The sequence below is a fragment of the Rutilus rutilus genome (genome assembly GCF_951802725.1).
Source record: "Rutilus rutilus genome assembly, chromosome: 17".
In the NCBI taxonomy this organism is placed as follows: Eukaryota; Metazoa; Chordata; class Actinopteri; order Cypriniformes; family Leuciscidae; genus Rutilus; species Rutilus rutilus.
In genome coordinates, this window is record NC_140230.1 from 32,290,079 (window position 1) to 32,313,050 (window position 22,972).

The window sequence follows — 22,972 nt, forward strand, 5'->3', positions numbered from 1 at the left end:
AATTAATTTGTGTACAGTTCAGTGTCAGTTTTTCACATTTCCTTTCATTTCTACTCAGCTAAAGGGTATGTGGGATCTCAGAGGGACTTTTGGCTTACTGGTTTATTTCTGTGCAGTCTTGCATCATTATGCAGGCTTAGTAAGGGTGACTTGCTTGTTTTCAGGCTTCCAAACAGTCATAGTGTTTGGCTCCATTGGCAAGGACACAGGGCCTCAATATGACCTTTTTTTTTAAATCAAGCAAGATGGGTAAAATGGAGTCATTTTTTTATGAAAATTGACCTATTAGCAAAGTTCTTTCCTCTAGAAATGTGCCCAACCAATCACAAAGAAAGTGTCTGACTGCAGTCTGCTCAACCTCTGGAGGATCATGAACTTAGTCTCCAAGTAAATAGCTTAAGAGATTCTTTTAATCAGAACAAAATGACTTTTCCATGAATATGATTTGGCCACAGTGCCTCACATTGAGTCCGGCCCCATCAGGTGACCTCAGGAACGCAGAAAAACATCACGTGCATCAGGACGGTTTCGCGTGAGATGCAAAAATACATTGTGCAGCCATTTATCGTCTCAATGTTACCTTAGTTCTTCCTTAATGCGGTCTCCATTGAAATAATTTCATTTTGGACCAATTTCACCCTGAAAAAGATCCAATAAATGTTTATTAGGTGAGTGGCTCCAATAGCACACAAGCTCACCCAACAGGATTGGATGCGGATGTGGAAAATCCTCAAGATGCTGAGATTCTTCCTGGTCTAATAAACTGAATATAGAAAGGATAAATGTCTACATAGAGAATAAACTAGTGAGAAGCCAATGGCTCTTGGTCAGAGATGTTCAGTGATATAGCATGTGCTTGAAAATAAGCAATCAGATTTGGCATTTCATTGAAAAATGTCAATAGCGACTAATTAATTTTACACTGGAATATCAAGTTCAATAAGTCAGTAGACCCACAGTAAATAACTAATCCATCCAACACACATTCTTAAAACCACAGTTCACCCAAAATGAAAATGCTGGCATTATTTACAGTCTCATGTTGTTCCAAACAGAAAATGTATTAGGTGTGTCATGCATCATGGCGCTGAGCACCAAAAAAACCATTAAAAAAATAAAAAAATAATCCCCTCATAGGTCATGAACCTCATTGTGCAATTCAAAAAGTAAAACATGTAAACTTGGCAAATTCATATTTATAGATCAAATTTATATTTATACTATCTGAAGGTCCTCGTACACACACTATTCTGTGTCTATCATTGCTGTCTTTCCAAGTACTGATGTTTGGCACCAACGACAGAAGCTGATTCTGATTAACCGAAAGGAAACTGGCCTGTAAAATAAGCAAAGAAAAACAAATAGTTTCTTGATACAAGCATTCAACAGCTTAAAATCCATCTGGACTATAAATAACAAGATCACAGAGCACACAGACAGTGTAAATCATCACATCATTACTGAAATGTGGAAGTACCAGACAGCTGTAAATGAACTGTTCATGGAAACCATGTCACAGCAAGGAAAAGTGCATTTGTATGCATATGAAATCACTATATTCTGAAGACGGTTATTCAGCTGTTTTGAATTAGTGAATCTTCTGCAAGGAACAAAAGTGGGAGCCAGTGATTCAGCACCACTGTAATCCACAGACATACCTGTGGCAGGAGATCTAAAAACAGATCCCTTAATTTCTTTGTTTGTTCCTGGTCAAGATATCCCAGTGACGTAAACTAATGTAAGCGAGAGGAAGCACATGTAACTGATTACTACAGCAGGACTAATTAGATGCCTCTTATTTCATTTCAGTCTTCTCACAAAAATCATTTCTACTTCAAGTTCAATATTTATTTATTTTTTCATCTTTATTTAGTGACAAGTCATCTGACAGACAATTATTATAGCAAAAGAAATGTGTAAAAAAAAAAAAGGTTGATAAGTAGGTGCTGAAATTATACAATCACTTACAAGAATTGATTTGCTTTTAGCATATTAATCTTGTCAATGACAAAAAGGAAAAGTGCTAGTAAACGTAGTAAAATGTAAGCCCAGCCTTGAAGGAATGCTTACATTTACACACCCATAAAATAGATTATGTTTATAGCTTTTCAATTTTGATATTTAGGGTTTCGAGCTCTTATGGGGGAAGTGTTCATGGTGAAAGTTCTTCCCACTTCTGATAACATTCAGCTTGAGGTTCTTTACGTTAGCCTTGGCACGGCTATGTACCCTCTCTTAACGGAAATGATTTGTACAACACTTGAGCATATTAACACCACCTGCTGGTAGAATAAGCAAATAGCCAAAGATATACTGATAAATCAGGTCAAGTCATTGTGGTTCTGAATGTTTTGTATCTTTGCATAACTAAAAGGGTCTTGATTTCAAGATCCGAAAAAAAAAGAAGAAGAGAGAATTGATGTAAACTTGTAATTATTTTAAACTTAATACGAAAGGAACAATTATATATATAAAAAGTGGTGATGCCAAAGTTCTCAAGTCATTTATTTCAAAAAGCATACCTTATTTTCTAGAAGAAATAAGGAAAACACCGTATAAGAATAAACATGCATCAATGTATAATCTGCATTAAATCATCGGAGTACTATATTGAGAGGCGGTGTATATATTTGTGGCTTTGTATGTTCTCTCTCTCTCTAACATGCAGGAGCGACAGCGACGTCTTCCAGGAGCGGCTTGTGAAGTTCTGGATCCTCCACCGACTGCAAAACCACAAACAAACACGAACACACACAGCAGCAGCTCTCAGAATCGCTCATGATCACAGTGGATTTGACTGATTGTGGTGATGATGATGATGATACAGTACCTTTGCATCTTCATCCTTCTTGCACAAAGCTTTCCCAGTCAAAACACAGAAACTGATGGTCACACAGAGCTGAAGAACCGACAACACTATCATCATGATATCTAGTCCTCCGACGATCATCTAGAGTTGGAGAAAGATCAGTGTCACTTGAGGAAAGAAATACAGTAATAAACACAAGCTTTAATCCAATTTGAAATATAATTCAACAACCCTCACCCTAAATTGTAAATATAATCCCAGTTATATATTTTCAAATATATTACCTCTTTACCCACTTGAAGTATAGATAATTACTTTGTCAAAAGATTAAATCAACGACTTTACCTATCAACCTTTTTGATTTTATGCTATTTAATAAATAAAACAGATATAATAATTACCTGAATTAGATATTTGTAGTGCATGCAGATCTCCGTTGTCCTAATCTGTTCAGGGGAAGGCGTTGCAGGGGTACCGTAAGACGAATAATAATAATTGTTGGCGCAGTATGGATAGTTTCCCTTAGCCAGGTCCACTGAATACAGCACAACAGCTGTGATAGCCAGTGCACCACTGACGATGTTCAGAATCATTGTAATAACCAGCTGTAAAACACAGACAATACACTGGTGACGCTCAAAATCATTTTTCTAAACCAGAACAGTCCTAAAACATGGATAAAACGTATGATATGGCTTTGATAGACACTTACCAGACAAGGACTGGGAAACTTAGCTCCAAGAATAGTCACGATTCCAACTACAAGGACCTAAAAAGCAAACAAATAAAAAGTGCAGTGCGTTCAAACATAGTCATTCCAATGAAAGGTGGAATTCAGGTTTAGTGACCCACCGGATATTCATGTTATCCTGAACAAAATCATTAAAATGCATCAGAATTAAGGACAATACAACACAAGCAATTAAACTACACAACTATTTTACTACACATGAAAGGATTTAGAAACATAACGACGAGTAAAATAATTCTTACCACACCACCGATCCAAAAAGCAGCTTTACTCTCTGTAATGGTGTTCCATATCCAAACGCTTTGAAGCAAAATCCCAAACACAATATTGATGACTCCAACTATAATCTGCAAAGTCTATGGAATAAAAAATTAAAAATTTGTTTGCACGTCTCGATTTAAAAAAACAAAACAAAAAACACTTTACATGCAAAAGTCTTCAAATGAAAATATCTAAAAGATGTTTCATTGTTTAAGTCACCCCAAGAGCTGTGTGGATGTTTGTCAGCTTTCCTTTCATCTTTTGAGATACGAAACACACTGGACTGCAGCACAGAGAAGCCAGAATCTGACACAGTACGGGCCATTTGCTCTTCGGGTTTGAGGAGACGGTGATGACTGTCAAACCCTCACCCTTAGACACTGTCAGAGACATGATGCAGACGGAGGTGATGGACTTCAAACTTTCCACAGGTGACAAAGGCCAAACTTCCTGTGTAAAGACAGATAAGCAAATAATCATACTAGTACATCATATTTGGTATAAATACATCAATTCAAACCAAGCCTTAGAGGAGAAACAAACAAATCTTGTTCACACAAAAAGCACCATTAAAGTCTTAAGAAATGCATACAGGTTTGGGACTTGAGGGTGAGTAGGCCTAAATTATGAAATTTTAATTTATTGGGTGAACTGTCCCTTTTAAACTGGAAAACAATTATGATAAACAAAATTCCCAAAATGGAACGGATAAGCACAATTTGTCCAACATAATTTTCAACTAATACACACTGTATTCAGTTATAAAACTGAGAGAACCTGCAAGAGAGAATGTAAATGACTTTTGAATCCAAATGTGTCAACTTGCCCTAATCCTAATAGAATTCATAGTTAAGGACATTCTTTTTCCCACTTTGGTTCTCCTTCTCAGACAAATTCTAAAATACATTGGATTATTGGCACAACTGTGGTCTGTTGTGTTTATGGACCAGAAATGTAACTGCGTACGAACATCTACTTCCAGCGTGACGCAGAATTGATACTTTTTCTATTTTACTTCAGAGAGCTCTTAAGAAACAACTCAGACTTACCCTGTGACTAACAGTCCAAAATGCAGGAACTAGATTTTAGGGAAATGTCGAAACTTTGGGGAAATTTCAGCGTAAATGAACTCTACAGAACTGGCCCAAAAACAGCGATGTCGGTGATGATTCGTTCGTTTGAGTCGGATATTTTAAATGAATCTTCTGGACCGGTTCACAAAAGCGATAGTAGCAGCCAAAGATTCATTCACGAATCAGACTGAACTGTCGACAGTCTTCCAAATAAGTAAAGAGTCGTTTATTGCATTTTATTTTAACACAAGAACAAAGAGATTTTCATCCAAGAGATGTACATTAATTTTAGCATTGTTTAATGTTTATAAAAATTATATTTAGGTTGTATGTGGGACGTCATAGATCACGTGTTGACGTAGAACGCGATGACATAAATGAATCACTGAATCAATTTTGTGAGCCGTTTTTTTTCTTTAAATGAACCGTTCGAAAGGAACACCTTCCCATCATAACCTTCCAGCCTAGTTTTTCCCGATATGGGCGGAGCTGTTTTCCTGACTGTGTTCTTGCTTATATAGAACTTAGGATGGCATATGCATCAATGTAATGACCAACACTACGCCTAAATGCTGCAGGAAAAATAAATAATAATAATAATAATAATAAATATAGCTACATAAAGGTCGTGACTCGTGAATGATTTGAAAAGGACGTTTAGAGACTTTGATCATTTTAGCTCAAGGTTCTGTGTGGCAGTCTAGGCCCTACCTTTATTTATCAAGCATTTATCAGGCTCTGTTCTGCCTTCACACTTTCTACAGCAACTGACTTGTATGTGATACAAGCCACCTGGTGGTGAAATCATGCAAACCTCTTCAGAGAGATGTTGTTTTTTTGTTTTTTTTGTTGTTTTTAGTCTCTAACTTTTTTATTGGCCCCTATTTTAATATAATTTAAAGATAGACGTTTCTTCATTTCCATGTCCTTGACAACAATTAAAACATTGGAAGGTTTTCTAGTTTATTCAAAGTCTAAAGAGGTAGAAGACTATGGTCTAAAAATCTAAAAAGCCAATGATGCTAGTCATTTATTTAAAAAAAAAAAACAAACAAAAAAACAGCCAAAGTTAACATTTAGTAAACATCTTTAAATAGAATTTTTTTTTAAAGGAAATAATAAAGATGTTAAGACTGAATAAGGTAAGATTGAGTAAGGTAAGAATAAAGATGTAGCTTGATGGTATTACATTAGGCTATTAAGATGGTGGATTTCACCATTAAAACGAGACACATAATGCCATTCGATTACAAGAAAAAATAATAGCTATGTATAGGCTTTATGTTGTGTTTTGCTGTCATTTATTTTAAGCATGAACTTACTTATGCATTACATTAGCTGATTTAGCCAATAAAACATTTAAATTGAGCAGAATGAGAAAGTCTTACAACACCACCGAGCCAAAAAGCAGCACTGAAAATGAGGATCGAGTCAAAAGAACGCAATGCAATGTTTACGACTCCAATACTTATCTAAAATCTATAAAATAAAATATCAATATTTAACAGTTAGACTGAGTTTTATTGTCAGGAATCTCAAATGTGACATCCAAAATTAAAAACACTGCTGAAAAAACCTATGAATTTTTAAAACTGACATCAAAGAAAATATCTCAGAAAATTGAACATAAGTCAAATAATTTTTATTTATATAGCGCTTTTTACAATACAGATTGTTTCAAAGCAGCTTTACAGAGATAACACGAAATTAATGCAAAAAAGTTTGTTTTCAGAAGAAAAAAGCATCACAGTCCAGCTTAAGCAAGTTCAGTGATGTTTCATTTTTGTTTTAAAAAAGTTATTAATTTAGTTGATTTATATATGTGTGTCTGATTCAGTCCAAGTGCTGTGTGAACATCCACCACCCTCCCTTTCATATCCTGAGATACAGTAGAGACCACACTGGACTGCAGCACAGAAGTCTCAGAATCTGACACAGTACGGGCCACTTGCTCTTTGGGTTTGAGGAGACGGTGATGACGTCAAACCCTCACCCTGAGACACTGTCAGAGACATGCATCAGCTCTGATCTACAGTATGAAACTGAAGACTGCAACATATGCATGTAGAGGAGTTCAACCTTCTTACAGGTAATAATGGCCAAACCTCCTGTGTGTTTATTGCATGAAAACATGGCAAATGTTTAAAAATGTATCTGCAACAATACACATGATTCCAGCTACAAGCCCCTAAAACATTATGAAAATAATTTAAGTAAATAATAAAAGTAAAAAAATATATATGCAAACCACGCATGGGTTTCTGTGTTATTTTGGGACTTTCCATAGACATCATTTTTATATTGAACAAACTGTATTCTACCATCACATTTTCAAAAAACATCATTAATATGATTTATAAGCTGTTTTAAAAAAAAGATGTCCCCACACGGTCAAAAACTTCTGGTATTACTGTAGAAAATTAAAAGTAATTTTAGGCTGACTTGGCTGTCGTGGTGTGGTGGGTATATTAAAACTCATTCAGTCATCTGTTTATTTTAACATGTAGGAGTACACATTTCCCATTGATGACAAGTGCTTTTAATTGTTGTTTTCTAATTAAACCATAAACAAATAGAAATAATTAATGTAAACACATTAGCACAGTGTGAACTGAGGAAAACTGACTATTTCCATATTGTTTCTTTGCCATGCCCATGATGTTGGCTTGATGTTTTAATATTTTAAAGTACAATTGAGATTTGATATCTATGGCAGAGGGGATGTTTTTCAGTGAATAATTATTTGGGCTGCTCGTCACACAAAGCTATCAAATGGGTTTAGAAGAGTGCACATACTGTATGGACTATTTAATGGTAAATTACGGCCATTTACATTTTTGGGTGAGCAATATAATACTATATATATATATATATATATATATATATATATATATATATATATATATATATATATATATACATATACACATATATATACACATATACACATATATATACATATACATATATATATACATATACATATATATACAGTGCAATGCATAAGTTAATACACCTATGCTAAAGTTGACTAAAAAGAGGAATAAAAAATCATATTTTGGAAATTGAACTTAATGCCTTAATTTAAAAAATTTGGAAAAATCCAACCTTTTAGGACACCAATTTTCTTTGTGAATGAATAATGTATCGTAAATAAATAAATGTTCTTCCTTAAAATACATGGTGCATAAGTGTGTACACCCCTATGTTAAATTCCCATAGAGGCAGGCAGATTTTTATTTTTAAGTATTTTTTTTAATTAATTTTTAGGATACTATGCATCCTGATAAAGTTCCCTTGGCCTTTGGAATTAAAATAGCCCCACATCATCACATAGCCTTCACCATACCTAGAGATTGGCATGGTTTTATTTCAGTTAGCCTAAAAGCTAGTTTGATTTGCATTGAGAGATGATCTTATGGAAAGTACTCCATGCCAATCTCTAGGTATGGTGTAAAAAGGGATGTGTGATCTACAAAAGAAAGAAAAAAGTTATTGATGTCATTATGCTCAAATGTCACAGAAAGTAATTTATTTCAAAAAGCAGCCCTTTTCTTTCTAAAAGTACCAAATATATTTGTGAAAATACTAAAATATGTAACTTCACGTCTATGGTGCAGATGGCAACATGAATCATTTCACTTTCAATTACAAAAACAAAAGAAAATGTGTTCAAATAAAAATATGTGTTTGTGTTCATGTTGTCTGCGAAGACAAGACAGCGGCGTCTTCCAGGATCGGCTTGTGAAGTTCTGGATCCTCCACCGACTGCAAAACCACAAACAAACATGAACACACACAGCAGCTCTCAGAATCGCTCATGATCACAGTGGATTTGACTGATTGTGGTGATGATGATGATGATACAGTACCTTTGCATCTTCATCCTTCTTGCACAAAGCTTTCCCAGTCAAAACACAGAAACTGATGGTCACAAAAAGCTGAAGGACCGACAACACTATCATCATGATATCTAGTCCTCTGAAGATCATCTAGAAATGGACATCAGTGTATTATTTAAAAAAAAAATTACAACAATTTTTACACTATCTGAAAAAGATAAATAAATCAAATCATTACCTGATTGAGATCCCTGTAGTACAAACAGGTCTCAAAGTTACTCTCTCCTTGGGCACGCTGATAATAATAATAACCTTCAACACAGTCTGAACTGTTTCCCATTGACAGGTCCATTGAATACAGCACAACATCTGTGATAGCCAGTGCAGCGCTGATGATGTTCAGAATCACTAGAACTACAAGCTGTAAAACACAAACAATAGAAATGACTGATGCTCTGTAAAAAAAAAAAAAAAAAAAAACTCTTGATCCACACTTACCAGCCTTGGACTAGGAAACTTGACTGCAAGAACACACATGATTCCAACAACAAGGAACTAAAAGGCAAAGAAAAACAAAATAAAACATTGGTCCATCCAAACATGCTTGATTTGACAATATTCTAAAGAAAGGGAATTATCAAAATGTGAATTAAAACTTCATTCTAGTAAATATCATATGAAAATAAGTGCAAAAATAAAGAAATAAATGTAAAGCATTCTGAAAGCCACATGTCCTTAACCAAGATCAATGTCATATATAATTTACTTTTTGAATGAGCTCACTCATTGTACTACATGAACTCATTTAGAAACACAAAAAAATGATCAGAATGAGAAATAAGTCTCACCACACCACCGATCCAAAAAGAAGAAACAAAGCCAAAACAACCCATTGTGATATTCATGACACCGACTATTATCTGTGGAATCTATGGAATAAGAGAACAATGTTTGTCCCAGTTTTACACATGACAAAACACCTAGTATGAACTGTTGTGTAAATCTGATAATATCAGCAAAAAAATATCTAAGTGTCTAACTCACTCCAAGTGCTGTGTGGGTGTTTGCCAGCTTCTCTTTAATATCCTGAAATACAGAATTCGTTGGACTGTAGCATAAAGTACAAAGAATCTGACACAGTATGGGCCATTTGCTCTTTGGGTTTAAGGTAATGGCGTCAGCCGCTCACCTGAGACACTGTAAGAGTCATGTTACAGCTGTGAACAAATGGAAATGGATATGGGCATATTCCACTTCTGGTTTCTGAAGTTTTTTTCTCCACCAACTGTAAAACCATAAACAAATATGAACACACAAGCAGCTCTTTGAAACTGTCATGATCACAGTGGAGAAATGATAGCTATAAGGATATAACGATAACCATACGCATACAGCGTCCACACCAACAGACTATAACGTTCTGTTTATTATAAGCGTGTGCTGTGGTGTGTCTTCTGCTGCTTTAAATTCTCAAGCTCTTTAAAGAGGACCTATTGTGCTTTTTTACATTTTCATCTTTCTGTAGTGTGTAATGTTGCTGTTTGAGCATGAAAAAGCTCTGCAAAGCACAAAGTGCCTCTAAGTGGAGTTATACTCTACATCAGTGTCACCGTTTGTGAACTCCCTGAAACACCTCGATTGTAGTATTGAGTTTATTTCCGGAAATATTCTTCATTTAAATAATTCCCACCTAAGGCATGCGCAAAAAAAGGGAAGACATTAGTATAGTCTTGTCGCCATGTCCAAGGCTGCATTTAAGTCTCGTTCACTCAGATGTATGTCATTGCTTACGTTGCATGAGTGCTCACTACTAGTGGAACCCTTGTAATGGGTTTAAATCGAACACCCTAAGCACTTGATCACTTGAATTAAGTGCGAGCACTGCAAGTTGCTGTTGTGACGTCACAATCGTGTTGCATTGTGGTCTGTGGATCTACCTGAAGTGTACATGAGTAAACTAGCTCCCTCGGTCAAAAATGGGTTAGGGTTAGTGTTAGGCCACTTGGTGAAGTTGAATGCAATTCAAAATGTGTCTAAAAGTGGAGTTAAACACAGCACAGGAGACGCTGTTTTTATCCAGATCTAATGCAGTTATGGTTAGGGGCATCACATTTCCGAAACACGCTCAAAGCGGTTGACCAATCACAACACACTGGTCCAGCCGACCAATCAGAGCACATTGTGCTTTTCGGAAGGAGGGGCTTCATAGAGACAGGAACTAAACAGAGCGTTACTGACAGACTGGGAAGAGAGGAGCTGCAACAATAACAAATATGTGAAAAATAATGTGTTTTTAGAACCTATTCTAGTAGAGTTCAAAAATCAATTGTAAAAGGGCATAATATGGCCTCTTTAAAGTCGGGTTGATTCCGATTGGCAGTCAATGTTTTTATCATTCATCAGCTGGAAAAAAAATTGTTCTGAAAGTGATTCCAACAATATTGTTCCTCTGTGTTGCTATTGTTACAGCTGTGGTTTTAGACTTTCCCATTCTCATAGATTTAGAATGATCAATAGCCTACATTTTATAGTTATCGTCATAGTTATTGTGCTTGGTGTGAACAGGCCTTACTTGTGGTGATGATACAGTACCTTTGCACTCCCACCCCTCTTGCACAAAGATTTTAAAGTCAAAACCAAGAAACTGACAGCCACGCAGAGCTGAAGAACCGCCAACACCATCACTGTCATATTTACTCCTCCGAAGGACTCCTAGAGAAAAAGATCAGTGTGTAAAGTCATTAAAAGAAAACCAATTAAAATACAGTATGAACACTAGCGCTAATCAAGGCAAAAATGTGAATTTAAACAATAACATAGTCATTACAAACACCTGTGACTATTTCTTTCAGAGTGGAATACAAAGAATTAAAAAAATTGTACAATTAAGGAAAGTAAAGGAGATGGGTGCTGTCAAAATCCGAAAAATTAGGTTGTTATTCAGTAATGAATAATGACATTACAACTAATGGTTCAACAGATCACAAAACTCACGGCTCGGATCATATTACGGTTTTTGAGTAACGGATCATTTTTCAGATCAGCAAATAAACTAATTATAAGCATTGATAAATACAATATAACAAAGTTACAAATAAAGTAAGGTAGCTCGCACATCACGTCCAGTTCGCACACACACAGAAACATTCAGTAGCGCAGAAACTTACTGTCAACACTGTTCTGTGATTTATCAATAAAATAGCTTAAAACCTGAAAAGTTCTAGCCTATATTTCTTAGTAACTAAAACCCACAGCTTCACTATTAGTAGAGAGACGCTGCCAAGTAGACTTAATTTACACACCTTTGCTCACACACTAATACATTCATATAAATGTAATCTTTACTGTGCTACTTTATCTGTATATGATTTAGAACGAGCCGAAATCTGTGAGAAATATAAAAACCCAAAGACAAAAGAACTTATGTAGGAGCAATAGCCTTGTGGCAGCGCTGAATCATATGCCATAACTGTGTAATCATATGCCATAACATACAAGACAACCCGCTTCAGAGTCTCAGCTCGAGGTTCAGGCTTATTTCTTCATTAATGACGTCATCAGCGACTAGTCGACGACGACTCGACTTTAATCACATAAATGTCGACTTAAAAATATCTGAAGTTGTTCTACCCCTAGTGTTAACTTTGCAATTAATCAGTGAATCAACCGCAAGCCGCAATTTAAATTGTATATTATATCCCCTAACCCTAAACCTACACATCACAGAAAACTTTATGCTTTTTTTTACATTTTCAAAAACAAAAAAACATAATTTAGTATGATTTATAAGCTGTTTTCCTCATGGGGACCAAAAAATGTCTCCACAAGGACATGGATTTCTGATATTCCCATCTTTGTGGGGATATTTTGTCCCCTTAACGTAGGCCTATACCTGAACCACACAAACACACACACACACACGCACATCCATTCATTCATTTTACAGCATGAACTGATTTAGAAACATAAAAATCTTACCATCCTGCTGGCCCACGCAGATGTCATAAAAAAGAAGATGAAGCCAAAACAGCCCAACACAAAATTCATGACTGCAACTACTATCTGTACAATCTATGAAACAAGAGAACAATATTCTTGCCAGTTGATGGACCTCCAGCTTTTAAACATGATATGCCAAATCAAGAGTACAGAACATACTTAAGCATCTTAAATCTTTTTTATGAAATCAAGATTCAGTCAGTGCAAGTTTCTCTCACTCACCCCAAAAGTTATCTGGGTGTCTGTCAGCTTTTCTTTCATATCCTCAGATACAAAGCAAACTGGACTGCAGAACAGAGAAACCAGAATCTGACACAGTCCGGGACATTTGCTCTTTGGGTTTGAGGTGATAGTGATGACCGTCATTCCCTCAACCTTAGACACTGCCAGAGACATGCTGCAGACGGAAGTGATTCTTCTACCTGCCCACAACAAGGTAAAGACAAGAGAAAGTAGGCTCATGCACCAGGAATTCACAATCACCCAAATGAAAATTTTCTTATGATAGGTATGTGAATTCATAACATTTAATTTCACCTCCTCAAACAAGTTCTGGAATAATCATAATTATTCAAAAGCACTGTTGACTGTCGGTTTCTCGTCGACTGCATCAACGTGTTTTTTTTTGTGTGTTTTTTTTACAAGGAAGTGAACATCGACCTGCTAATGTTGGCTATAAAAGCAAGTTGTTCAGATTCAAGTCACTGTTAACTTTTTTTTACATTTCACATTGTACTTTTTTTTAAGTAGCACATGAATTTCACAGATTTTAAGAAACACAAAAAAACTCAGACTCACCTTATGAATAACTTTTGTAACTTCCAGTCCAGACTGAGAGTTGACTTTCCTGATCTAATAAAGGTAAAGGTAATAAAGGTTAGGCTGTTCTGTACCTGTCAGTGTTTCTCATGCGTTTCACGTTGCCTTAATTGTTCCACCTGAAATTGAAATAATAGTCATGGGGTCACTAAAGACAAAAGAAACACTGTTGACATTAACGAAGAGCACGCCCTTTAAAGTAGTTATGAAACGTATAACTCAGAGGCTCCACTGCATGTAGGCAACGCATTGACGCTGGCTTGTGCTGTTTTCCGAAATCACATGATTGATGCATTTTCTGTTTCCATCACTGAGTCTGTGGTTGTCGGAACTTCCATCACATTTGGCCATAGTGGTTGGTTAAATTCCGAAGAGTCTACTTGCACTTTTTTTTTCTTTTTTTTTTTTTTTTTACAACGTTTTTTAAGAAATATATTATAATTGATCTTTGTGGGTAATCTCTGGACTGTTGATTGGGATTTTACAGAGCCCCTTAGGTGATATTATGATGGGGGAAAAATATAAGATGGGTGGACATTTTTTTGAAAAATGATGATTCAGTGCTTTAATTGCGTTCACAAAGTTTATCGGGGGAATGTAATAGTTTTGCGAGAGAAAGCACTCAAATATAGTTCCTCCCATCTGCCTGGAAAAAAAGTTGCTCCGTTTAGAAACATTTTAGGTAATTATGTCTGCATTAACTTTCTATAGGCTCCCTGGCGGTTGTAAATTTGTATCTTTGATCACCAAAATCAACGTTTCTTCTTGTGAAAAAAATTCTTCCTGACTTAAATTAGCCTGAAAACTACACCCTTGCTTCATTTAGTGTAGCCTTCACTGAACTATGGATATGCAAATTAGCCCAGCCTCCACTCTATCACAAGAGCTTAGAATACCTGATCAACTCGCTCAACTTTACTGTAGTATCGCTGAATGATGGCAAGTGGGAATACTGGCTTAACTCAGCCATTTATGTTTGAACCAGAAACTGATTCAGAAGAAGTGGAAGAGTGAATTATATACAGGCTTGTCTACAAGTTGATGTATCAGAATGGTAATGTGTTTTATATATCACCCTCTACAATGTTGGACACATAGCCTAATGGTAATTAATATGATTAGCATTTTGCTTTACAATGTTATCATACAGCTAATGTGTTGCTAATGTTACACAAACCATGATCTCATTCACCATCTCAGAGTCAGACAGCTACCTTCTAAAAATCAGCATCTTGAAACGCTTTAAACAACTCAGAACGTTAGTGGAGAAAGGCATATAGTTCATCATAACATCGTTTACGTCAAATACATAATTCACTCGCTATATTGCTAAATGTAGGCTACATGATTTTTCATTTCAACAGCAAAATATACCGGGATAACCTGGCCTCTCTTGAGACTCCCCTGCTTTGCAGCTGTTAATGATATGCTAAAGCCCGGCCCCCTCGTGACGTGATTGGTTATAAGGTAGTTTGTGACGTAAGAAACACTGGCGATTTCAAAGCCTAATTTTCAAGGACAACATACTCAGCAATGGTGTTGACTTATGAATTAGGACACGGTTTGTCTTAAAGCATAAACACCACATATAAACATTAAAAACTTGACTTTCACCACAGATGGCATTGTTGTCGATGCTCCGTGGCTTTGAATCATTTCTCCTGTCCTCGGAGCTTCATGAGGCTTCATTTCCCCATCTAAACCCTGTTCTGGATTTATTTAGTTAATTACTGGGTTTAAACCCACACAACCACATTTTTTTCTCCTGCAAGTTTTACAATTTAAAAAAATAGGTGCATCTACTCAATGTTCTCCTTTTCATACAAATAAATGGGTATACTATTGTAACTACCATTAAGGTAATCCGTTAATTTTAGGGAATTATGTTAATATTATAAAAAAAAAATAAAAAAAAAAGGTTTATGTTCAGGTCAAGATAAGATATTTAGAAGAATGGTTTTATCCATACAATGTTAGTGGAGTCCAAAACAACATTCTATATAGGGTTGACTTTCATTGTATGGGCAAATATATAAAAAAATATATATAAAAAAAGGTTTGAACTACATGAGGGTGGATAAATATTGACAGACTTTTTTGGGTGAACTATCCTTTTAATTTTGCGCTCAAGGGTCGTACTTGGTTGCTTTGGTTTGATTAAAGGAGGTACAGCAGACTTTAGATATCCTTGAAAGGGACTTTGGTGGTACTTGGCCTGAAAATGTGCAAAACTACTGCTTTAGATAAAAGCATATGTGAAATAAATACATATAGGTATTTTAATTGTTCTACAAAGTGAAAGATATAGGGAATTTGTAATAAATATACAAAAAGGATTCATGCCAAAGTGTTCCAATCATTTATTTAAAAAAAAAGAACAGCCCCAAAGATCACACCAAAATTGAAAATGGCAATACAAAGTGACACCCATTAATCTATAGAGAGATCTAAGTCTAATTAAACATGTCATTTAATGAGAAGTGTTGCAGATTGGAGGGCATCTGCTTTAAATCATTTCACTACAATATTGAAACATGAAATGCCATTCCATTCCATAAAAAAAAAAAAAAAAAAAAAAGGTTAACTGTTTATTATGTGTGTGTTATTGTCTCTCTAACATGCAGGAGCGACAGCGACGTCTTCCAGGAGCGGCTTGTGAAGTTCTGGATCCTCCACCGACTGCAAAACCACAAACAAACACGAACACACACAGCAGCTCTCAGAATCGCTCATGATCACAGTGGATTTGACTGATTGTGGTGACGATGATACAGTACCTTTGCATCTTCATCCTTCTTGCACAAAGCTTTCCCAGTCAAAACACAGAAACTGATGGTCACACAGAGCTGAAGGACCGACAGCACTATCATCATGATATCTAGTCCTCTGAAGGCCATCTAGAGGTGGGTAAATATAATGATTTAAGATATACAAAGACAGTGCACTCATATTATTTATGAATGGGAGAAAGTGCAACATGCAACATGGAGTCAATTGCCAACTGTCCCAAATGACACACTATACAATATGCACTTATACACTATGTACTCAGCCGTGTAATGTATGAATTTTATAAGGTTATTTCGTCAACATTGGACCAAAGTCTAATACGGCAACAAAATGGCATAGTGCACAAGTATGTGAATTGGGATGCACCTAGTGTGCTGAGACGAGCGCTTAGGACTGCACGTGTGCATTGGCTGGTCTAGCCTGAAAAAATACGCTTTTTTTAACACTATTTGAGCACAAGAAACAACATTTGTGGGACAGTTAATGTTGGATTTTGTTGCTAATTTGAAATATGTTTTTTAAATGTGCGTGTTGCGAATAGTTTTCAGAGATTTATGTAGATTTATGTAAAGAGGACTTGGTCTTGGAGTCCCGAAATAGAAAGTAAAAACTCATTTTCTCAATGGGGAAATTGATTTTGAATGGTAACTTATAAACCTTTAAAGTTACACCTACTGTGAGCTACAAGGTTGTTAATCGATGGTATATGCTTCTGTTGTAGCCGTCAGCCCACATTATTGCAACTTATTTTGAAAGTAATCGTTTCTGATGAATCCGTGGTGAAAAACTACATTACCTTTGATGACCAATCAGAGAGTTGAAACAGACAAAACGCTCCAAAACAGCTCTTTAGCTCCGCCCACTCCCATGAAGCACTGCGAATGATTAAACCGAGTCGGTCTCCCTACGCTCTAAAAATATTTAAATATATGAATATATCTGCATATTGTGCAATTAACTTAAAATATATTATTTTATTTATATAATCTTAAATGAGTAGTTTTCTATTTTCTCCATCATTTTTTAATTTGATTATACTGTTCACAATTGTAATTCTTTCCCTCATTAAAGATGTTAAGAACGCACAGTCTTGTCTGCTTTTCAAATAGTTTTTTGCTTCAAATCAAAGTTTGTGTTATTTTATGATTCACCTCGCAGCTGTTTGACTTGGTTCATGGCTTTATAGCTCTTTAACAAAGACTTTTTAAAAATCAATGGGAGAAATGAATGGAAAAAATACTTCTGGAACCAGTGGCGCTGAAAAAGTGGACAGGCTTTGTTGTTGCACTCTATAGTTGCACGGAGAGCGGAGACATTGCAAAAATGGCCACTAAGTAAACAGACTTTCCTTGAAAGGGACTTAGACCTTTTAGTGTCAACCTACTGAAAGAAAAATTACCTGGAAAAGACCTAGAATATAGTGCATCATATATGAACCACTATTATGGTGCTTTTTTTTTTTTTTTTTTTTTTGGAAGCTTGGCATTACATGGAAAGAAGTGACCAAGATATTCCTTTTTGCATTTTTGGAAAAGTACTCAACCTTAAACTGAGTTTGTTTGGAAGAAGATTTGATGAACAGTAGCTTGTCTTACCACCATCTAAAGAATGATTACCTCAATGAGATTCTTGTAGTACAGACAGGCCTCTGTTATGCTTCTCTCTTCAGGGGAAGGCGTACGGTAACGATCATAACTATTATAGTCTGAATAGCCTGAATAAGAATTGTAGCGTTCGGGACAAGAATCGTAGTAGTATCCAGCATGATTAGTCGCAAGGTCCACTGAATACAGCGCAACACCTGTGATAGCCAGTGCAGCACAGACTACATTCAGAATCATTCCGATGACCAGCTGTAAAACACAAACAATATATATATATACATATATATATTTAAACTTGCAGAAATGTAACTGTCAAAAACACAGATTCCTTTGATAGAAACTTACCAGGCAAGAAGAGGGAAACTTAGCTGCAAGAATACACACGATTCCAGCTACAAAGAACTAATGACAAAAGCAAACAAACAAAAACATATGTGCATTTTTTATTTCTTTAAAATTTGCTTTAGATTTTGGAAAAATCAAAAGAATGATACAAAATGAGGCCCAAGTCTTACCATACTGCCGAGCCAAAAGGGTCCCATGGCCATCATATACATGTTCCAGTATAAGCCAAGGGATACAAATATGATCCCCACCACAATATTAAGGACACCAACTATCATCTGCACAATCTATGGAACAAGAGAACAATTTTTTTACGCCACCAGCTATCAAGAATCTTAAAATAAGAATATATTCACATTTTTGCCTTCGCTATGGACAGGCGAATTACTTCACGACTTTTCCAAAATGTTGTTGTTTGAATAAATTTAATTAGCTTGCATAAATATATTTGCAGATTAAATGTAACTTTCTAAAAGTTGTAGCTTGCCACTAATATAATTTTGACTACTCCAAAAACTGCATGTTATATTTTTGTTTGATTGTACTGACAAAACCAACTGCAACCAAATTGTGAAATGCTGTAAAACATTTTTAAGCATCTTAAATCTCAGGTAATCTTCCTACCCCCAGTTTCACAGGCAAAGCTTAAATCTAGTCCCAGACTAAAATGCATGTTTGAGGCTGAGCTGTCTTAACTGAAAGCAAATTGCACGGACAAATCTTAAAATATACAGTATTAGTATACACTGTTTTGTCTCAAGGTGCACACCAGTAATGGTTTTTTTCAAGGCATGTTTTTAAAAGCTACTTAAATGCCCTAATTGAACTAAGGCTTAATCCTGGCTTAATCTAAGCCCTGTCTGTGAAACCGAGCCATAGTGTTTAAATTAAACCTATCCAAAGTAGCCTAAAATGACAAGGCCTGAACATCAAAAAGGGTGTTTTGCAATTACTGTAAGTGTCTGACTCACCCCAAGAGCTGTGTGGATGTTCGTCAGCTTTCTTTTCATATTCTGAGATACGAAACACACTGGACTGCAGCACAGAAATCTCAGAATCTGACACAGAACGGGCCATTTGCTCTTTGGGTTTGAGGAGACGGTGATGACCGTCAAACCCTCACCCTGAGACACTGTCATAGACATGCTTTCCACAGGTAACAATGGCTGATCCTCCTGTTTGTTTACTGCATGAAACAATAAGGACAACAAATGATTACATGGTCATCATTTTTGTATGTACATAAATTCATTATATCAGGTTTGGAGGGTACAAAGCGACATTTAACACTTTAAATAGACTTTTAATTATAATGATGATAGTATGTAAATACAATAGATGAATATGTTTATTTATCTGAACAAATTTAGACCTGAATCAAAGTTAGAAGGAGGAAACAGGGCAAAAATCCAACAGCTTGTGTTTTCTATAGGAAGTTGTGGTGCAGCAGGCTGTTTAACCATTCACAGTTTGTTCATTAATATTACAATTATTGTCTTTTTGTTTTTAAGTTTATTATATTATTGTTCATTATCTTAAGAAACACAGTGTTATCTCAAACTCACCTTGTATGGCACGTCTAAGAAGAGTCTCAGTCCAGAATAAAGATGCCACCACGACTCTTTGCTGGGGTTTTTTTTTGTAAGGCGGAGTTTAGTTTTTTCCAGTAAGTGACTTCCTCATAGCGTTCAAACAAGTATAACAGGAATGTTTTTGTTCTTGTTCATGATGACTTGAATTGCTGTTTAATATGGGAGATGTAAGCAATATTGTTATTTTTAATAGTAACCAATGTTACCATCACTCCACAATGTTGAATAATATAAAAGAAAGATTTAATGGTTTTAGGGCGAATTTGAAATGCACTGTAAATAATTGAGGATTGTATACATTCAAACAGCGCCATCTATCTGCTGTGTATTGCTATTACGGTAGTAGAGCGAGACTGGGGGTTCACTTTTGGACACGCACTTGCAAACTTTCCTAAACGCGAGAGGCGGTATTAACATTAAGTGACATGGCATCTGACGCACACGGCACATCCGGTGGCACATCCGGTCTTCATTGGCATGTGCCAGTGGATAGTGGCATGTGTCACTGACATTATTGGCATGTGCCAGTGGTGGATAGTGGCATGTATGGCGGGTACTCCGTGCCAAAATCAAACATCCGAACGATCGAACGACCGATCGAACGTCTATCCGAACGTCTTGAACTTTCAAACGGGTGACCCACGTGACGACCTGACGTGACGTCAGCGTCTTCAAATTTGCAGCTTTTTAACCATACAAGTATACAAGCTGATGTGTAAAGGCTATAAATGGACATGATAGGCACTAAATATGCCTACAGATGTTATACCTAAAATAATACTCAACCATTTCCTGCACTTCCCTGAATAAGCCTATTGTAGGCTAAGTGATGAACTGACCAAGTTGCCACCTGTAGGCTATATCATGACTTTCTGTGTATTTCATGACTCTAATGTTTCAAACACCAGACTCACCTATTGTAACTGTATAGGCTACAGTGGTATGCTTTTAATTAATGTTGTTGTATTTTTCCTTTTTTATTTTTTTATTTGTCAAACTGATTGTTTTACAAGTAAGAGTTAAAAGTTATAAGATAAAGGGTTTTTAATTTCAAAGTCTTCAATGCCATGGACCATGTTGTCATTAGTTGGCCATTGACTTTTCATGGTAATAACACATTGAGAAAGACACAGTTAAGATTATCCAATATAATCTATTGCCTAGGCTACTTTGTTCATTTTTTACCATGATTTCATCTTCATTCTGAAATTTACTTTGCTGACTCTGCTGACTCTTGGGCTACAAGAGTTTTTGTATTGTTTTGTGAGGTGAATAAAATTTGTCATTTGTTAATAAGTGTTATGTTATGCTGAGAATAAGGGTTTCTGTTTTGGGGGTCACCTGTGAATGAATTGTAGAGCACCTCCTAGTGGTCCAATTACAGGATATTTCAGGAGGAAAGATCTACAATATTAATTATTGTTACTGAAAATGTTATAACATAAACAATAAAAAATACTTTTCTAACAAATGTGACAAGTTGAAAAAACTGTCATATTAAGAACCTTTTTTGTTGATACTTCAGGATTTAGCATTAAGCTTTGTATTATTAGAAAACCTGTAGACCTCCCTCATGTCCCCCTGAGACGAGAGACTTCATGAAATTAAGTCTGGGTTACATTACACTCTTAAGGGTATCATAAAGTAGACATATAGGCCGGCTTTGTTTTTGAAATGCCAATATGTCTGATAAAAGGTAAGCATATTTTATGTAGCCTATATAATTCATTTCCTATTATTTTTATATTTAGGTAAAGCAGATGGGATAGCCTACTGATTGCAGTTTTTGCTGCATTTGAATACGCTACAGCGTATTTCTATTCAATAAGATCTATTCCCGATTTAATGGGAGATGGAGAAAAATGATGTGGAATATCGTGTTTTTCCAAACCGTTTAAGCATGTCAGGTTTGTCAATAATTTAGCCTTAATTTAACTTTATTTAACTTTAATAATACTATACCATACATAACTTTCTAAATCACTTTCTAAATCAGTCATTGATTGCAGTAATCAAATGTAGACTAGTTAGAGGATACAATCGAAGAATAAGAAGTTAAACTAAGGTATATATAAAAAAACGTGTTACAACGTGTCTTCACACGTAAACAACACGTTGGGAAGACGATCAGTTACTCGCGCTTCCGACCGGTCGCCATGGGAACGCGTTTACAACACGTAAGCACATGTAGGAACGTGTTACATATGATTTTATTTAAATGATCATTACATTTTTTGGGGCTCATTGTTTATAAGTTGCAGACATGAAAATCAAAGAACCTTAATTACAAAATAAGATATATTCAGCTGATCTTGTCTAAATGTAATATTATAACTATTATACATATGTTTTTAATAAACCTTTCCACTTTAACATTAATGATGATTATTTGTAAAAGATTATGATAATTTAGTAAGTGTTGAGATAAGTTCTTGAAACAAAAAATCATGCTTGATTAGATTTACTTTTTATTGGGCCTACTTTATTTGTTTGATATTATGTATAAAAAATAATGCATGTTTTTAATCTATAGGACAGTTTTCCTGAATTGCTAAAATACATTTCTTGGAACCATCACCCACTTTCTCAAAAATTTAAATACAAAACCAAATCTTCAAACTACATTCAGAGACCATCTGATGCTTTTCAAAATAAAGAAATTTACTCAAAACCATTTTATCTGTGCTCAAAATCAAACAATGCTTTCAGATCATACACAGCTCAATATCATAAACACTGCAGAGCATTCATTAGATCATTCAGTCAAAATATATAAAGCTAATATGAAAACCTTCTGGATCAAAAAGTAAAAAATAAAATAATCGACTTTTGAGTGTTTTTATGGACAGTGGGAACTTTGTACATTGGGCAATAAAATTAACAATAAAAACTAGTTAAAATGATTATATGGTCAAGACTATTGAATGTCTGTAGCTTATAGGCAGTATTTCTGCTCTTTGAAAGTAAAACACATAGCCGCACAAGCACAGAATTCAGGAAAGTTGTTTTTGGGGTACAATATTTATATGTATTGCCTATCATGTCCATTTATAGCCTTTACACATCAGCTTGTATACTTGTATGGTT

General features: G+C 35.5%; 3 protein-coding genes across 3 annotated transcripts; all 3 read right to left on the bottom strand.

The window, feature by feature from the left end:
- Positions 1–2,481: 2,481 nt before the first annotated feature.
- On the bottom strand, positions 2,482–5,078 carry LOC311306791 (uncharacterized protein). The gene is made up of 7 exons (XM_084435370.1): positions 4,871–5,078; positions 4,041–4,271; positions 3,803–3,916; positions 3,522–3,578; positions 3,211–3,414; positions 2,831–2,950; positions 2,482–2,723 (listed from the first exon to the last, which is right to left on the bottom strand). The coding sequence occupies exons 2-7, from the start codon at positions 4,212–4,214 to the stop codon at positions 2,658–2,660; spliced, it is 735 nt and encodes a 244-aa protein (XP_084291496.1). The 5' UTR covers positions 4,215–4,271; positions 4,871–5,078; the 3' UTR covers positions 2,482–2,657.
- A 3,084-nt stretch (positions 5,079–8,162) lies between these two features.
- tmem176l.3a (transmembrane protein 176l.3a) lies at positions 8,163–13,841 on the bottom strand. Its single transcript, XM_084435369.1, has 11 exons — positions 13,534–13,841; positions 12,958–13,157; positions 12,715–12,807; positions 11,329–11,448; positions 9,926–10,021; positions 9,781–9,822; positions 9,585–9,665; positions 9,235–9,291; positions 8,975–9,157; positions 8,767–8,886; positions 8,163–8,662 (listed from the first exon to the last, which is right to left on the bottom strand). The coding sequence occupies exons 2-11, from the start codon at positions 13,129–13,131 to the stop codon at positions 8,591–8,593; spliced, it is 1,038 nt and encodes a 345-aa protein (XP_084291495.1). The 5' UTR covers positions 13,132–13,157; positions 13,534–13,841; the 3' UTR covers positions 8,163–8,590.
- A 2,058-nt stretch (positions 13,842–15,899) lies between these two features.
- LOC311306792 (uncharacterized protein) lies at positions 15,900–19,990 on the bottom strand. The gene is made up of 7 exons (XM_084435371.1): positions 19,859–19,990; positions 19,265–19,479; positions 18,464–18,580; positions 18,294–18,350; positions 17,961–18,197; positions 16,332–16,451; positions 15,900–16,233 (listed from the first exon to the last, which is right to left on the bottom strand). The coding sequence occupies exons 2-7, from the start codon at positions 19,436–19,438 to the stop codon at positions 16,168–16,170; spliced, it is 771 nt and encodes a 256-aa protein (XP_084291497.1). The 5' UTR covers positions 19,439–19,479; positions 19,859–19,990; the 3' UTR covers positions 15,900–16,167.
- Positions 19,991–22,972: the final 2,982 nt, after the last annotated feature.

Bases quoted from the DNA above. Each gene is read 5' to 3' on its own strand.
- LOC311306791 (XM_084435370.1), bottom strand. From the start codon at position 4,214: ATGTCTCTGACAGTGTCTAAGGGTGAGGGTTTGACAGTCATCACCGTC. The intron at 3,579-3,802 runs GTAAGAATTATT...TTTGCTTTTTAG, and splicing joins CTTTTTGGATCGGTGGTGTG to GTCCTTGTAGTTGGAATCGT. The intron at 2,724-2,830 runs GTACTGTATCAT...GTGGTTTTGCAG, and splicing joins AGAAGGATGAAGATGCAAAG to TCGGTGGAGGATCCAGAACT.
- LOC311306792 (XM_084435371.1), bottom strand. From the start codon at position 19,438: ATGTCTATGACAGTGTCTCAGGGTGAGGGTTTGACGGTCATCACCGTC. The intron at 18,581-19,264 runs GTGAGTCAGACA...CTTGTTCCATAG, and splicing joins ACATCCACACAGCTCTTGGG to ATTGTGCAGATGATAGTTGG. The intron at 16,234-16,331 runs GTACTGTATCAT...GTGGTTTTGCAG, and splicing joins AGAAGGATGAAGATGCAAAG to TCGGTGGAGGATCCAGAACT.
- tmem176l.3a (XM_084435369.1), bottom strand. From the start codon at position 13,131: ATGTCTCTGGCAGTGTCTAAGGTTGAGGGAATGACGGTCATCACTATC. The intron at 11,449-12,714 runs GTAAGATTTTTA...CTTTTTCTCTAG, and splicing joins CTGCGTGGGCCAGCAGGATG to GAGTCCTTCGGAGGAGTAAA. The intron at 9,823-9,925 runs GTGAGCGGCTGA...TCTGTATTTCAG, and splicing joins TGACTCTTACAGTGTCTCAG to GATATTAAAGAGAAGCTGGC.